A 17,308-nucleotide genomic window follows, 5' to 3' on the forward strand; every position below is an offset into this window, starting at 1 on the left:
CCAGCAAACTCCAACAAACCTGCAACTGAGGAACCTGACTGTTAGAAGGAAAACTAACAAACAGAAAGGAATAGTATCAACATCAACAAAAAGGTCATCTACACCAAAACCTCATCTGTAGGTCCCCAACATCAAAGACCAAAGGTAGATAAAACCACAAAGATGGGGAGAAACCAGAGCAGAAAAGCTGACAATTCTAAAAATCAGAGCACCTCTTCTATTCCAAAAGATCGAAGTTCCTCACCAGCAACAGAACAAAGCTGGACAGAGAATGACTTTGATGAGTTGACAGAAGTAGGCTTCAGAAGATCAGTAATAACAAACTTCTCCAAGCTGAAGTAGGATGTTCATATGCATCGCAAGGAAGCTAAAAACCTTGAAAAAAGATTAGATGAATGGCTAGCTAGAACAAACAGTGTAGAGAAGACCTTAAATGACCTGATGGAGCTGAAAACCATGGCACAAGAACTTCGTGACACATGCACAAGTTTCAATAGCCAATTCAATCAAGTGAAAGAAAGAGTATCAGTGATTAAAGTTCAAATTAATGAACTAAAGCAAGAAGACAAGGTTAGAGAAAAAGAGAGTAAAAAGAAATGAACAAAGCCTCTAAGAAATATGGGACTATGTGAAAAAAACAAATCTACATTTGATTGGTGTACCTGAAAGTGATGGGGAGAATGGAACCAAGTTGGAAAACACTCCTCAGGATATTATCCAAGAGAACTTCGCCAAATGAGCAAGGTAGGCAAATATTCAAATTCAGGAAATACAGAGAACACCACAAAGATACTGCTCAAGAAGAGCAACCCTAAGACACATAATTGTCAGATTCACCAAGGTTAAAATAAAGGAAAAAGTGTTAAGGGCAGTCAGAGAGAAAGGTCAAGTTACCCACAAAGGGAAGCCCATCAGACTAAGATCAGATCTCTCAGCAGAAACCCTACAAGCCAGAAGACTGGGGGCCAATATTCAACATTCTTAAAGAAAAGAATTTTTAATCCAGAATTTCATATCCAGCCAAACTAAGCCTCATAAGTGAAGGAGAAATGAAGTCCTTTACAGACAAGCAAATGCTGCCAGATTTTTGTCAACACCAGGCCTGCCTTACAAGAGCTCCTGAAGGAAGCACTAAACATGGAAAGAAACAACCGGTACCAGCCAATGCAAAAACATGCCAAATTGTGAAGACCATTGATGTTACAAAGAAACTGCATCAATTAATGGGCAAAATAACCAGTGAACATCATAATGACAGAAACAAATTCGCACATAACAATATTAACCTTAAATGTAAAGGGGCTAAATGCCCCAATTAAAAGACACAGACTGGCAAATTGGATAGTCAAGACCCATCAGTGTGCTGTATTCAGGAGACCCGTCTCATGAGCAAAGACACACATAGGCTCAAAATAAAGGGATGGAGGAAGATCTACCAAGCAAATGGAAAGCAAAAAAAAAGCAGGGGTTGCAATCCTAGTCTCTGACAAAACAGACTGTAAACCAACCAAGATCAAAAGAGACAAAGGCCATTACAATAATGGTAAAGGGATCATTTCAACAAGAAGAGCTAACTATCCTAAATATATATGCACCCAATACAGGAGCACTCAGATTCATAAAGCAAGTTCTTAGAGACCCACAAGAAGACTTAGACTCCCACACAATAATAATGGGAGACGTTAACACCACACTGTCAATATTAGACAGATCAATGAAACAGAAGGTTAACAAGGATATCCAGGACCTGAACTCAGCTCTTCAACAAGCAGAACTAATAGACATCTACAGAACTCTCCACCCCAAATCAACAGAATATACATTCTTCTCAGCACCACATCACACTTATTCTAAAATTGACCACATAATTGGAAGTAAAGCACTCCTCAGCAAATGTAAAAGAACAGAAATCACAACAAGCTGTCTCTCAGTGAAGGGGGCCAGCCCCTCCACAACCTATGGGTGTTTCTCGTCAGGTGGGATGAGAGACTGAGAAAAGAAAGAGACACAGAGACAAAGTATAGAGAAAGAAAAGTGGGCCCAGGGGACCGGCACCAGTCTCTGAGTTCCCTCCGTATTTATTGATCATTATCTTTACCAGCTCGGAGAGGGGAATGTGGCAGGACAATAGGGTAATAGTGGAGAGAGGGTCAGCAGAACAAGTGAACAAATGTCTCTGTGTCATAAACAAGGTTAAGAAAAAGGTGCTGTGCTTTGATGTGCACATACATAAACATCTTGGTGCATTAAAGAGCAGTACTGTCACCAGCATGTCTCACCTCCAGCCCTAAGACGATTTTCTCCTATCTCAGTAAATAGAACATACAATCAGGTTTTACACTGAGACATTCCATTGCCCAGGGACGAGCAGGAGACAGATGCTTTCCTCTTATCTCAACTGCAAAGTGGCCTTCCTCTTTTACTAATCCTCCTCAGCACAGACCCTTTATAGGTGTCGGGCTGGGGGACAGTCACATCTTTCCTGTCCCACGAGGCCATATCTCAGACTATTACATGGGGAGAAACCTTAGACAATAGCTGGCTTCCTAGGCAGAGGTCCGCATGGCCTTCCACAGTGTATTGTGTCCCTGGGTACATGAGATTAGAGAATGGTGATGACCTTTAACAGCACACTGCCTTCAAGCACTTGTTTAACAAAGCACATCCTGCATAGCCCTAAATCCATTAAGCCTTGAGTAAACACAGCACATGTCTCTGCAAGCACAGGGTTGCGGATAGGGTTACAGATTAATAGCATCTCAAGGCAGAAGAATTTTTCTTAGTACGGAACAAAATGGAGTCTCTTATGTCTACTTCTTTCTACATAGACACAGTAACAGTCTGATCTCTCTTTCTTTTCCCCACATTTCCCCCTTTTCTTTTCGACAAAACCGCCATCGTCATCATGGCTCATTCTGGATGGTCGCTGTCTCTTCGGAGCTGCTGGGTACACCTGCAGACTAACAACAGACAGAACAGGCACACAAGGATTAATATGAAATTTATAATAGTAGTACTTCCAATGGTCTTAACCCAAGTGACAGGGTTAAGATTTGCAAGGCCATCAGCAGCTCCCGCGATTGCCTCAGTTTCTGGTACCAAATTTAAATGGGCTTTTGATGCTTCGAAAATGTGTTCTTTTAATTTGGAAATGTTTAAAGTGAGATTATCTTCTCTTCCCTGTAGATGGCGTCTAACCGTGTCCCAGTGATGCTCAGACTCATTATAAACTCGGGGTGTAATACAAAAATCTGACATATTCCAGTCACACTGTAACTGGAAACGATGTTTCAAGCTCATGAGACTATCTCCCATCCAAAAGACAGTTTGTCTAAGATCATTACTTTGATTTGCCAATTTTTGATCAATACCAGATTGTGAATTCCACAATCTTGTAGAATTCTTTTGCCAATCATTAACAAAGTTTACTGTCTGAACAGAAGAGTGCAATGCAACTCCCGCCACAGCGGCCGTAGCTGTGCCTGCAATTAATCCCATAATCACTGCAATTAAAGCAAAAATGAATCTTTTTTATCTATTTGAAATGCCTTTTAATACTTCAGTCAAAATATGGACGGATGGCGAGGCCTCCCACAGTCAGTCCATGGACACAGGGATCCACACGCCTTCTCTTGTTGTCACTAGCAGAATATGGTACTGCCAATTAAAAGTCGAATCAATGTAAGTAAACAATCTGCAGTTTTCACAGGTTATAGTTTGGGAGTCTGGTTTAATATCTATATTTCCTACAACTAGCATATAAGGGGGCTTTACACAACTTTGCAAAGGAACTCTTAGACTGGAATTTAGGTCGATAGAATAAAATGGCTTATGATCTCTTGTTTCTATAATTTGATTTCCAGACCAAATTCTAAGGCGGTATGAGGCTACAGTAAGCCTCCATAATTCTGGATGTTCAGAACCAGAAACAGGACTTATTATTTTTGGTCTTGGAGTAGAGATTCCTTTTTCTCCCCATTCCCAAGGGTAGAAAGACTAATTTTTTATGCTTATGTTCGTCTAAACTTTCTGTTAAGTCACTATCAACAGCTGGACTCACTTGTGCACTGGGACACGATTGAGTTTGTCCTGTGCAATTGTGGTAGAATTTACCTCAACGTGCCCAATCTATAATAGTTCCGAATTTATTGTTTTGTAATATCACCACACTATTGGCCACACAGAAGTTTTCCAAACTAAAACTTCTGTGTCTTTTGATTTTTTGGGGAATTTCCTTCGGCCAAGTTTTCCCTGTAGAGTCTAAATTTTAACAATCTTTGATAAGAAAAGTCATGTGAATAATTTACCTGTGGCCTGAGTGACATTGCACTTACCATGTGATAAGCAAATCTACTGGTGGTACTGACAGTAGGTACTACTACCAACCAATTTTGGATTGCCGGAATCAAACGTCCTGGTGCTCTCCCTAGGCAAATAGGAGGATAATGATACCCAGTGGAAATATTTATCAGCATTCCTTCTTCCTCAGGTTTGGCAGGGCAACGATCATCTGTGGGGCCAGGTACCCATACACTATTATTAACATATACTTCAATAGGATTATCCATCCATGTGACTGCCCAAATTAAGGGCAGGAAAGGCACATAGGCCCAGTAGGTATAATTAGCTGCAGCTGCTCCTGCAGGCATGGGGAGACTTACCACCATTGATACAATCATCAAAGCTGCAAGGAGCATATTCTCTGGAGTATGTGTCACCTTTGTGTTCTCTAGGCTTTTTTTTAGCTAACTCTGTCAGCTTTTTCAATTGTGCCCAAGTCAGCAGCTCTACTTTCTTGGTGGATGGCAACTTTATCTGTTCTTCTGACATCACCATCTTGTTCATCTTGTGAGTCGATGGTGCTCGATTGTGGTGTTTCTGTCTCCATGGAGGCGCTTTTCTTTGCATCTCTGATGGGTTCATTGTAGAACTTCAAATGTCTAGTGGGTATTCAAACAGGAAGCTGATTTTCTCCTGGTGAAACACAAGCAAAACCTCTCCCCCACATTGCCACCTTCCCTATTTCCCATGTCTTATTTTTGTTGTCTTTTCACCAAATCAGTTTTCCTTCATATGGGCTGTTCTTTTTACCAGTAAGATGTTGTTCTGAAGGAGTAGTAGTCTGATTTCTGTAAATGTTTAAAAAATTTAAAGTATAGAGTGCTAGATTAAGTTGCATCTGAGGAGTGGTACACTCCTTACTGTCTCCCCCTTCTTTTTGTTTAACTAATTGAGTTTTGAGTGTTCTATTAGTTTTTTCAACTATGGCCTGTCCTTGGGAATTATAGGGAATTCCTGTTGTATGTGTAATTTTCCACTGATTTAAGAATTTTTGGAAAGCTTTACTACAGTATTCTGGTCCATTGTCAGTTTTAATTTTTTCTGGAACTCCCATGACAGCAAAACAAGATAATAAATGTTTTTTAACATGGGAAGTACTTTCTCCTGTCTGGCAGGTTGCCCATATGAAGTGTGAATAAGTATCAACTGTTACATGAACATATGATAATCTTCCAAATGAAGGTACATGTGTGACATCCATTTGCCATAACGCATTAGGACACAGACCTCTGGGATTCACTCCTACCTCTTGAGTGGGCAGTTGTAGGACTTGACACTGGGTGCAATGTTGTACAATATTTTTTGCCTGTTTCCATATGACATCAAATTTGCTTTTTAATCCTGCTGCATTTACATGAGTCAAAGCATGAAGTTCTTGTGCTTTTATGAATGCAGATGATACCAGTAAGTCAGCTTGTTCATTTGCTTTAGTTAAAGGCCCTGGTAAATTAGTGTGTGCTCAAATATGAGTAATGTAAAATGGGAAATTCCTTTTTCTTACAGTTTGTTGTAACAAATTAAACAGCTGGTTTAACTGATCATCCATACTATGTTTGATTAGAGCTGTCTCAACATCCCTTGTAGCCTGTACTACATATGCAGAATCTGATACAATATTAATAGATTGATTAAAATCTTGTAACACTGTAATGACTGCAACCAACTCTGCTCTTTGAGCCAAATGATATTGAGTTTTGATTACTCGCACTTTTGGCCCTGTGTAAGTCGCTTTTCCATTGCTGGAACCATCAGTAAATACTGTCAGAGTATTTTCTAAAGGGTTCATGTCTGGTAATTTTAGGTAAAATCCAAGTAGTCAATTTTTAAAACTGGAAGATTTTTGTTTTTGGGTAATGATTATCAGTAATTCCCATGAAATCAGCAAGACCAATCTGCCATGCACCAGAATTGATAAAGGCTTGTCTACCTTGTTCCTTGTTTAAAGGAACAACTATTTTGTCTGGGTCATTTCCACACAATTTTATTATTCGTAATCTTGCCTGACCAATTAATGTAGCTATTTGATCCGAGTACAATGTAAAAGTCTTAATTGTACTGTGAGGAAGGAATGACCACTCCACAAGATCAGTATTTTGAACAATGATGCCTGTTGGAGAATGTGCAGTAGCAAAAATCAAAAGTTGGAGTGGGGCTAAGGGATCTATTTATTTGTGCTGGCTTAATTTTTTCTTCCACTAATTAAATTTCTTTTGTTGCCTCTGGTGTTAATATTCTTTTACTATTTAAGTCTGGGTCTCCTCTTAAGATAGAGAACAAATTTGATATGGCATAAGTAGGAATGCCTAGAGTTGGCCAAATCCAATTAATATCTCCTAGCAATTTTTGGAAAGTCACTTAATGTTTTTAATGTGTCTTTTCTTATTTCTATTTTTTGTGGCTTAATTTTTCTATTTTCTATCTGCATCCCTAAATAATGAAAAGGAGTAGAGGTTTGAATCTTATCAGATGCTATTGTCAGTCCTGTGTTGGCAACCTCTGCTTGCAGAAATCTGTAACAGTCAATTCATTTGTCTCTTGTTTCTGCAGCACATAAAATATCATCTACATAGTGAATGATATAACAGTCTGAACATTTGTCTCTAACTGGTTGAAGAGCTTGACCTGTGAAAGTCTGACAAATAGTTGGACTATTAAGCATTCCTTGAGGTAACACTTTCCACTGAAACCTGGTAGCTGGTTCTTTTAATTTATGGCTGGTGTAGTAAAGGCAAATTTTTCACAATCCTGCTCCGCCAGAAGAATGGTAAAAAAAAAAAAAAAAAAAAAAAAAAAAAAAAAAAAAAAAAAAAAAAGGCAGTGCTTCAGATCAATTATAATTAAAGGCCAGTCTTTTGGGATCATGGCCAGGGAGGGCAACCCAGGTTGGAGAGGCCCCATATGTTCAATTACGACATTTACGGCTCTTAAGTCAGTTAACATATGCCATCTGCCGGACTTTTTCTGAATTACAAACACAGGAGAATTCCAAGGCGAGAATGAAGGCTCAATATGTCCCTTTTCTAATTCTTTCTTTGCTAATAAATGTAAAGCCTCCAGTTTTTTGTTTTGGTAGCGGTCACTGATTTACCCATACTGGTTTTTCTGTTTTCCAAGTTAATGGAATGGGTTTAGGAGGCTCTACAGTGGCCGCCCCTAAAAAAGATATCCTATTCCTTTTCTTTCTTGATTTCCCTCAGTCTCAATTGGGACTTTAATGCCATTTTCATTTTTTCCTAGTCCCTTTCCTGGAATATATCCCATCTTAGTCATGATTCTTTGACTCATGGGGCTGTATAACGGAGCGGGCATAGTGATTTCTGCACCCCACGGTTGTACTAAATCTCGACCCCATAGATTAACAGGAATTGAAGTAATCATTGGCTGAACAGTACTTTCTTGATTATCTGGCCCTAAACAATGTAAAATCATGGTACTTTGATAAACTTCTGAGGCTGTGCATACACCGACAAATCCTGTAACAGCCTTTTGTTTAGGCCAATTTTTTTGGCCACTGATTTAAACCAGTGATAGAGACATCTGCTCCAGTGTCTACTAACCTTTCAAACTGTTTTCCTTGAATAATGGCCTTATACACAGGTCTTCTTTCTGAGACCTGACTTGCCCAATATGCAGCCTTTCCTGCCGGATCAGTGCTTCCAAACCCTGCTGTTCTTTTTATTTCACTGTTTCCAACGTTAATATAAGGCAAGAGTAATAATTGAGCAATCCTGTCTCCTGGACTGGCACTCCAAGGAATTGAAGAGCTAATAACCAACTGAATTTTGCCTTTATAATCTGAATCAACCACACCAGTATGAATTTGAACTCCCTTTAGATTTAGACTTGATCTTCCTAAGATAGTCCTACAGTCCCCTCAGGCAGTGGGCCATATACCCCTGTGGGGAATTTTTGTGGGGGGCTCCCCTGGAAGTAGAAAGACTGCTTGTATAGTACATAAATCTACTGCTGCACTGCCGCTTGTGGTGGAGGACAATTGCTGTATTGTGATAACTGGCTCATTCCCGAGGCACTTGTGACAGTGGGGGTTGTTGTGTTTGAAAACCCTGAGGAGCAAAGGGCTGAATTGGGAATGCCCCAGTTTGTTGTGGGGCCTGAGGCTGGCCCCTCTTCTGTTTCCCGACAATGGTTGTCCATTTTTATCAAATTTAGAACGACACTGATTAGCCTAACGTTTTCCTTTTTTACATCTTGGACATAGGCCAGGTGGCTCTTTACCTGTTGTTGCAGTAGCTTGAGTTGTTGTATTTTGTTTATTTGAGACTGGGCAATTCTTTTTTAGATGACCAATTTGACAATCATAACATTTTCCCCCAAAAGTTCTAACTTGTCCTCCTAAAGCACTCCCATTGTTGCTTGAGCCAAAAGCTTAGCTTTATGCACAGCTCCTCCAATTCCATCACAGGTTTTTACGTACTCTGAGATTACATCTGATCCTGCCGGGACCTTTGATTTTAATGACTTAATGGCCGATTGACACTCAGGGTTGGCATTTTCGTATGCCATCAACTCCACTATGACCTTACGGGCATTCTCATTGGTAATTGACTTTTGAGCAGCATCTTGGAGCCTTGCCACAAAATCAGGGTAGGGCTCTTTAGAGCCTTGTCTTACTGTATTGAATGAGGGGAAGGTGGCAGGTGGTTCCTGGGTCTTGAATTTTTTCCCAGGCTCTAAGGCAGATAGCTCTAACTTGCTCAATGACCTATTTTGCATTATTGCTTGTTGATTAGTAGTGCTCCAATTTTGACCTGTTCCTAAAGGTTGATCTGCTTCTGTGTTTACTGGAGGATTGGCAGCCCTATTTTTTCGAACCTGTTCTTGTGCCCCACCAATCCACCAAGTCTTAAATTATAAAAATTGAGAGGGTGAGAGTGATGATTTGGCCAAAATCTCCCAATCATAAGGAATGAGTCTATGTCCATGAGCAATGGACTCTAATAATATTCTCATATAAGGGGAGTTGGGTCCATACTGTTTTACTCCCTCTTTCATATCTTTTAGCATTTTTATAGAAAAGGACTCATACCTGGCCTCAGCTAGGGGAGGCTCTCCCTCTTGAGCCCCTTCTCCAGGTGGTCTCGGTTCAAATATTACTAGGAATTGCCACAACTCAGTATCTCCTTGTTTTCTTGCCTCAATAATTTTATGTAATGCACTATCGTGTCCACTAGGTGGTGCTGTAGGATTAAGTCTCATAGTGGGCGGCTGAGGCTATAGCGCCCTGCCCTGTGGTGCTGGAAACATTCCTGGCTGTCCAAACTGATTTTCTGGGGGCGGCTGATACTGAACTTCGGCTGGCGGACAGTATTGATAGGCTACTGGCGGTTGGGTCTTATTTTCTACCGGCTGATACTGTGGATACTGTATCTGTGGATACTGTATCTGGATTGGCATTGCCGTGACAGAGACTCTATCTTTTTCTATTTGATATTCTTTTGGGGTTTGTACTTGCCTAACCTGCATTTGAGGTTGCAATGTTACAGGCATCTGACCTGCTGGAAAAGGAGTTGGCCATCGTGGTTTAGACTCTGATGGCCCCCACTAATTCTGGACCTTTTTCCTCTAATTTTAATGTTTCAGGATATATTACCTCCGGGAATTGATTATAGTCAACATTTTGCGTTGACCAAGCCATTACCAGCTCTGCTACATATTTACAATGTGAACTTTCTGCTCCTTTCCGGGATTCTATCCCTGCCTCTTCACAATCTGTTACACAGCTTTCAGGGGCATCAGAAACTGAAACGCTATCTTCTCCTGTTTCAAAACTGTTCTAAAGTTACTTTAATAATGGCCCAATCATTCCATACTGTAAGTGGGATGATTTTACACTCCCTACTTGCTTCTGTTATTCTTTGCCAATTTTTCCCCAATCTTTTAGATCTAAAGTTCCGTGTTCTGGAAACCATGGGCAGAATTGTTCTATTGTTTGAAATAGCTTAATTAGATTTTATGTAGAGACTCTAACTGCCCCTCTTCTTAAAAGAATTTTAATAAAGCTGAGATAAGGGGCATATTTACTTTCAGTTTGTCCCATTGTTACCCTAGGTTCTTCAGAGCGCACAAGCTTACCACAAGGGTGACTGTAGATGTACTCAGGAATCTCTCGTCAACTTGTCCTCAATGACTATGCTCGAGAGACACAGAGACAAAGCATAGAGAAAGAAAAGTGGACCCAGGGGACCGGCGCTCAGCATACGGAGGACCCGTGCTGGCACAACTCTCTGAGTTCCCTCAGTATTTATTGATCATTATCTTTACCAGCTCGGAGAGGGGGATGTGGCAGGACAATAGGGTAATAGTGGGGAGAGCGTCAGCAGGAGAACATGTGAACAAATGTCTCTGTGTCATAAACAAGGTTAAGAAAAAGGTGCTGTGCTTTGATGTGCACATACAGAAACATCCTGGTGCATTAAAGAGCAGTACTGCCGCCAGCATGTCTCACCTCTAGCCCTAAGGCTGTTTTCTCCTGTCTCAGTAAATAGAACATACAATTGGGTTTTACACCAAGAAGTTCCATTGCCCAGGGATGAGCAGGAGACAGATGCTTTCCTCTTATCTCAACTGCAAAGTGGCCTTCCTCTTTTACTAATCCTCCTCAGCACAGACTCTTTACGGGTGTCAGGCTGGGGGATGGTCAGGTCTTTCCCTTGCCACGAGGCCATATCTCAGACTATCACATGGAGAGAAACCTTGGACAATACCTGACTTTCCTAGGCAGAGGTCCCTGAGGTCTTCTAAAGTGTATTGTGTCCCTGGGTACATGAGATTAAGAATGGTGATGACTTTTAACAAGCATCCTGCCTTCAAGCACTTGTTTAACAAAGCACATCCTGCATAGCCCTAAATCCATTAAGCCCTGAGTAAACATAGCACATGTCTCCGCAAGCACAAGGTTGCGGGTAGGGTTACAGATTACCAGCATCTCAAGGCAGAAGAATTTTTCTTAGTACAGAACAAAATGGAGTCTCTTATGTCTACTTCTTTCTACATAGACACAGTAACAATCTGATCTTTCTTTTCCCCACACTCAGACCACAATGCAACCAAATTAGAACTCAGGATTTAGAAACTCACTCAAAACCATACAACTACATGGAAACTGAACAACTTGCTCCTGAATGACTACTGAGTAAATAACGAAATGAAGGGAGAAATAAAGATGTTCTTTGAAACCAATGAGAACAAAGACATAACGTACCAAAATCTCTGGGACACATTTAAAGCAGTGTGTAGAGGAAAATTTGCAGCACTAAATGCCCACAAGAGAAAGCAGGAAAGATCTAAATTCGACACCCTAACATCACAATTAAAAGAACCAGAGAAGCAAGAACAAACAAATTCAAAAACTAGCAAAAGGCAATAAATAACAAAGATCAGAGCAGAACTGAAAGAGATAGAGGCACAAAATCCCTCCAAAAAAATCAATGAATCCAGGAGCTGGTTTTTTGAAACGATCAACAAAATTGATAGACCACTAGCAAGACTAATAAAGAAAAAAAGAGAAAAGAATCAAATAAATGCAATAAAAAATTGTAAAGGGGACATCACCACTGATCCCACATAACTACAAACTACCATCAGAGAATACTATAAATACTTCTATGCAAATAAACTAGAAAATCTAGAAGAAATGGATACATTCCTGGACACATACATTCTCCCAAGACTAAACCAGAGAACTAAATCTCTGAATAGGCCAATAACACGCTCTGAAATTGAGGCAATAGTTAATAGCCTACCAACCAAAAACAATCCAGAACCAGACAGATTCACAGCCAAATTCTACCAGAGGTACAAAGAGGAGCTGGTACCATTCCTTCTGAAACTATTCCAATCAATAGAAAAAGAGGGACTCCTCCCTAACTCATTCTATGAGACCAATGTCATCCTGATACCAAAGCCTGGCAGAGACACAACAAAAAAAGAGAATTTTAGACCAATAACCCTGATGAATATCGATGCAAAAATCCTCAATAAAATACTGGCAAACTGAATCCAGCAGCACATCAAAAAGCTTATCCATCATGATCAAGTCGGCTTCATCCTTGGGATCAAGGCTGGTTCAATATACACAAATCAATAAACGTAATCCATCACATCAACAGAACCAACGACAAAGACCACATGATTATCTCAATAGATGCAGAAAAGGCCTTCAACAAAATTCAACAGCCCTTCATGCTAAAAACTCTCAATAAACTAGGTATTGATGGAACGTATCTAAAATAATAAGAGCTATTTATCACAAACCCACAGCCAATATCATACTGAATGGGCAAAAGCTGGAAGCATTTCCTTTGAATACCAGCGCAAGACAAGGATGCCCTCTTTCACCACTCCTATTCAACATAGTGTTGGAAGTTCTGGCCAGGGCAATCAGGTGAGAGAAAGACATAAAGGGTATTCAATTAGGAAATGAGGAAGTCAAATTGTCCCTGTTTGCAGGTGACATGATTGTATATTTAGAAAACCCCATCTTCTTAGGCAAAAAATCTTCTTAAGCTGATAAGCAATTTCAGCAAAGTCCCAGAATACAAAATAAATGTGCAAAAATCACAAGCATTCCTATTCACCACAAACAGACAGAGAGCCAAATCATGAGTGAACTCCCTTTCACAATTGCTACAAAGAGAATAAAATACCTAGGAATCCAGCTTACAAGGGATGTGAAGGACCTCTTCAAGGAGAACTATAAAACACTGCTCAATGAAATAAGAGAGGACACTAACAAATGAAAGAATATTCCATGCTCATGGATAGGAAGAATCAATATCATGAAAATGGCCATACTGCCCAAAGTAATTTATAGATTCAATGCCATCCCCATCAAGCTACCAATGACTTCCTTCACAGATTTGGAAAAAAACTACTTTAAAGGTCATATGGAACCAAAACAGAGCCCACATTACCAAGACAATCCGATGCAAAAAGAACAAAGCTGGAGGCATCATGCTACCTGACTTCAAACTATACTATAAGGCTACAGTAACCAAAACAGCATGGTACTGGGACCAAAACAGATATATAGATCAATGGAACAGAACAGAGGCCTCAGAAATAACACCACACATCTACAACCATCTGATCTTTGACAAAAACAAGAAATGGGGAAAGGATTCCCTATTTAATAAATGGTGCTGGAAAAACCGCTAGCAATATGTAGAAAGCTGAACTGGATCCCTTCCTTACACCTTATACAAAAATTACTTCAAGTTGGATAAAGACTTAAATGTTAGACCTAACACCATAAAAAAAAAACCCTAGAAGAAAACCTAGGCAATAGCACTCAGGACATAGGCATGGACAAGGACTTCATGACTAAAACACCAAAAGCAATGGCAACAAAAGCCAAAATAGACAAATGGGATCTAATTTAACTAAAGAGCTTCTGCACGGCAAAAGAAACTACCATCAGAGTGCACAGGTAACCTATGGAATACGAGAAAATTTTTGCAATCTACTCATCTGACAAAGGGCTAATCTCCAGAATCTACAAAGAACTCAAACAAATTTACAAGAAAAAAAAAAAAACAACCCCATCAAAAAGTGAGCAAAGTATATGAACAGACACTTCTCAAAAGAAGATATCTATGCAGCCAACAGGCACATGAAAAAATGCTCATCATCACTGTCATCAGGGAAATGCAAATCAAAACCACAATGAGATACCATCTCACACCAGTTAGAATGGCAATCATTAAAAAGTCAGGAAACAACAGATGCTGGAGAGCATGTGGAGAAATAGAATGCTTTTACACTGTTGGTGACAATGTAAACTAGTTCAACCATTGTGGAAGACAGTGTGGCGATTCCTCAAGGATCTAGAACTAGAATTACCATTTGACCCAGCAATCCCATTACTGGGTATATACCCAAAGGATTATAAATCATGCTACTATAAAGACACATGCACACGTATGTTTATTGTGGCACTATTCACAATAACAAAGACTCGAGATGGGTGGATCACGAGGTCAGGAGATCGAGACCATCCTGGCTAACATGGTGAAACCCCGTCTCTACTAAAAAATACAAAAAACTAGCCGGGTGAGGTGGCGGGCGTCTGTGGTCCCAACTACTCAGGAGGCTGAGGCAGGAGAATGGCGTAAACCCGGGAGGCGGAGCTTGCAGTGAGCTGTGATCCGGCCACTGCACTCCAGCCTGGGTGACAGAGCAAGACTCCGTCTCAAAAAAAAAAAAAAAAAAAAGACTGGAAACCAACCCAAATGTCCATCAATGATAGACTGGATAAAGATAATGTGGCACATACACACCATGGAATACTATGCAGCCATAAAAAAAAGATGAGTTCATCTCTTTATCTCCTTTGCAGGGACATGGATGAAGCTGGAAACCATCATTCTCAGCAAACTATCACAAGGACAGAAAACCAAACACCACATGTTCTTAGTCATAGGTGGGAATTGAACAATAAGATCACTTGGACACAGGGCAGGGAACATCACACACCAGGGCCTGTTTAGGGGTGGGGGCCTGGGGGAGGGATAGCATCAGGAGAAATACCTAATGTAAATGATGAGTTGATGGGTGCAGCAAACCAACATGGCACATGTATACCTACATATCAAACCTGCACATTGTGCACATGTACCCTAGAACTTAAAGTATAATAATAAAAAGAAAAAGAAATAAATAAAACTTATAACTTTGTTGAACAGTGAGTCCTCTTATGTGTCATTTTGAGTAGGATTTTTTTCATAGATCCTAATAATACCAATTTATTATTGGAACCATGCCATAAATCTCTTGTTGGGCAAATAATGCAACCATTATCAGCCCAAATAAATTTTTATTTATGTGGTACTCAAGACTGACCATGCTTAACAACATCATTTAAATCCTTTTTTGGAAAATAATGTTGGCTTTTCAGTGTAAGCTAACACGTCAGCTAAAAATGTAAGGTTTTCAGTCTTAGTGAAACTCAAGGCAGGCATTTTTACTGCATGATCAGCCAAGTAGTTTCCTTTATCCTCATCAGATTCCAATTTTAATTAATTGTAAATTTTAAAATAACTAAAAGAGTATAACTGGATTTTGTAACACAAAGGATAAATTATTGACCACAAATTTCAATTATGGCCAAGGCAGGGAGATGGTGAATTTTATAAATTATTGACAAAAGTTTTATTTTTAATTTGATTCCCTTTGGAGGAAAAAAAAAAATTCCTCTTCATTTCCAAAGCATGCTACTCATGAACAATCCCAAAGGCATAATGACTATCAATGTAAAGGTTTGCAGTTTTACCTTTTGCCAGGACACAAGTTCTGGTTAAGCCATAAATTCTGCTTGTTGGGCCAAAGTAGCCATCAAGAGTAGGGCTAATTCAACTACTTCATAAAGGATAGTGATAGAATATCCAGCATAGTTTTCTTCATTACATATCATATATAATCTATCAGTAAACCATGAAAGTTATGTGTTTGGTACAAGAGTTTCTTGTAAATCAACTCTAGGCTTCAGTGGCTGGTCAGTTCAATTTAGACAGTCACGAGGTGTCTTTTCATCAGGTGGGGGAAGGAAGGTTGCTGGATTAACATTATTGCAGTGAGTAAGAATAATATGAGGAAAAATCAAAAGCAACTTCTTACAATAAGTGAGTCTTCTTGTAGAGAGATGTTGAGCATCATGAGAGTTGAGTAAAGCTTCTACAGCGTGAAGAACGTAGATAGTGACAGGTGATCCCATGACTATTTCTTTCTTATATTTAGTCAAAGCCACAGTGGCTCACATAGCTCTCATGCAGGGAGAAAGTCCCTTAGTTACTGAATCTAATTTCTGGCTATAATAGCCAAGGAGTCTGTATTGATCTCCACATTTTGGGGTAAAGACCTCTAATGCATGTCCTTCTCTTTCATGCATGAAAAGAAAGGAGGGGAGCTCATAATTGGGGTGCCCTAAGGCAGAACTTAGAAAGTCTTTGAATTGATAGAAGGCTATACAAGCATTCTCTTCCCAGTCCAGGGAATCCGGTTTGCTAACTTTCAGAAGAGTGTATAATGGTTGAGCTATCAAAGAAAAATAAGGTATTCAGTTTTGACAGAACACTGCCAGGCCCAAACCCCCTTGTAATTGTCTCTTAGTCTAAGACTGTGGAAAGCTTAAAATGTGTATCAAGATCCAAGAGAAGTCCTTGGTTTGATATCAAATATCTTGAATATTTGATATGGGCCTGAATAAATTGGAGTTTTTCTCTGGAAACCTTGTATGGCTTTTGTCTGCTAGAAGTTTAAGGAGGTGAATGCTATCATGTTCACAGGCCTCTTTAGAAGGGGACAGAGGAGGTGGTTATCAGCATACTGCAAGAAAGTCGATCCTTGGGGGGAAAAATGTCTGCTAAATCTGTCTTCAGTATCTATGAAAAGAGGGACTTTCAGTACAGGCATTACTGTCCAGGTACATTGTTGTCCTTCCCATGTAAAGGCAAATAAAAATTGACTCACGGGGTTCACAAGAATGCTTTTTTAAAAAGCACTACAGTGATCTATCACTGTGAAAAACTTTCTTTCTGTGAAGATGGAAGTAAGGAAGGTATGGGGATTTGAAATGACAGCATCAAGGAATGACAATGTTATTAGTGGCTCTTGGGTCTTGTACAACTCTTCATCCTCATCCATGAGGTTTATTTATGGGAAGGATAGGAGTTTTGCAGATGCTTGTATGAGGCACTATAAGATGATTGGCTTTATATTCTTCTATAATTGATTTAATTATAAACCAATTAAATGAAAAAGCAATAAAGCAAGGGCTTCAGGGTTTAGGGGGTATTGTCTGATATTAGGAAGGGGCTTGTTTGGGTCAATTTGAATTTTGTAGTGGGGAAGCCAAATGGATTCATCCAATGTCTGTTGTGATTTAGCCAAAAGGTCCTCAAAAACCTCTTTTAAAAGAGCTAATCTCTCAGCATCTTTGTTATTTAGGTTA

At 39.7% G+C, this 17,308-nt stretch overlaps 1 protein-coding gene across 1 annotated transcript; it reads right to left on the reverse strand.

Annotated features, from left to right (window-relative positions):
• Nucleotides 1-2,697: 2,697 nt before the first annotated feature.
• On the reverse strand, nt 2,698-4,923 carry LOC126946322 (endogenous retrovirus group K member 8 Rec protein). Its single transcript, XM_050776454.1, has 2 exons — nt 4,662-4,923; nt 2,698-2,960 (listed from the first exon to the last, which is right to left on the reverse strand). The coding sequence occupies exons 1-2, from the start codon at nt 4,921-4,923 to the stop codon at nt 2,911-2,913; spliced, it is 312 nt and encodes a 103-aa protein (XP_050632411.1). The 3' UTR covers nt 2,698-2,910.
• Between the last annotated feature and the right edge of the window lie 12,385 nt (nt 4,924-17,308).

The sequence above is a fragment of the Macaca thibetana genome, chromosome X (assembly GCF_024542745.1).
Source record: "Macaca thibetana thibetana isolate TM-01 chromosome X, ASM2454274v1, whole genome shotgun sequence".
NCBI lineage: Eukaryota > Metazoa > Chordata > Mammalia > Primates > Cercopithecidae > Macaca > Macaca thibetana.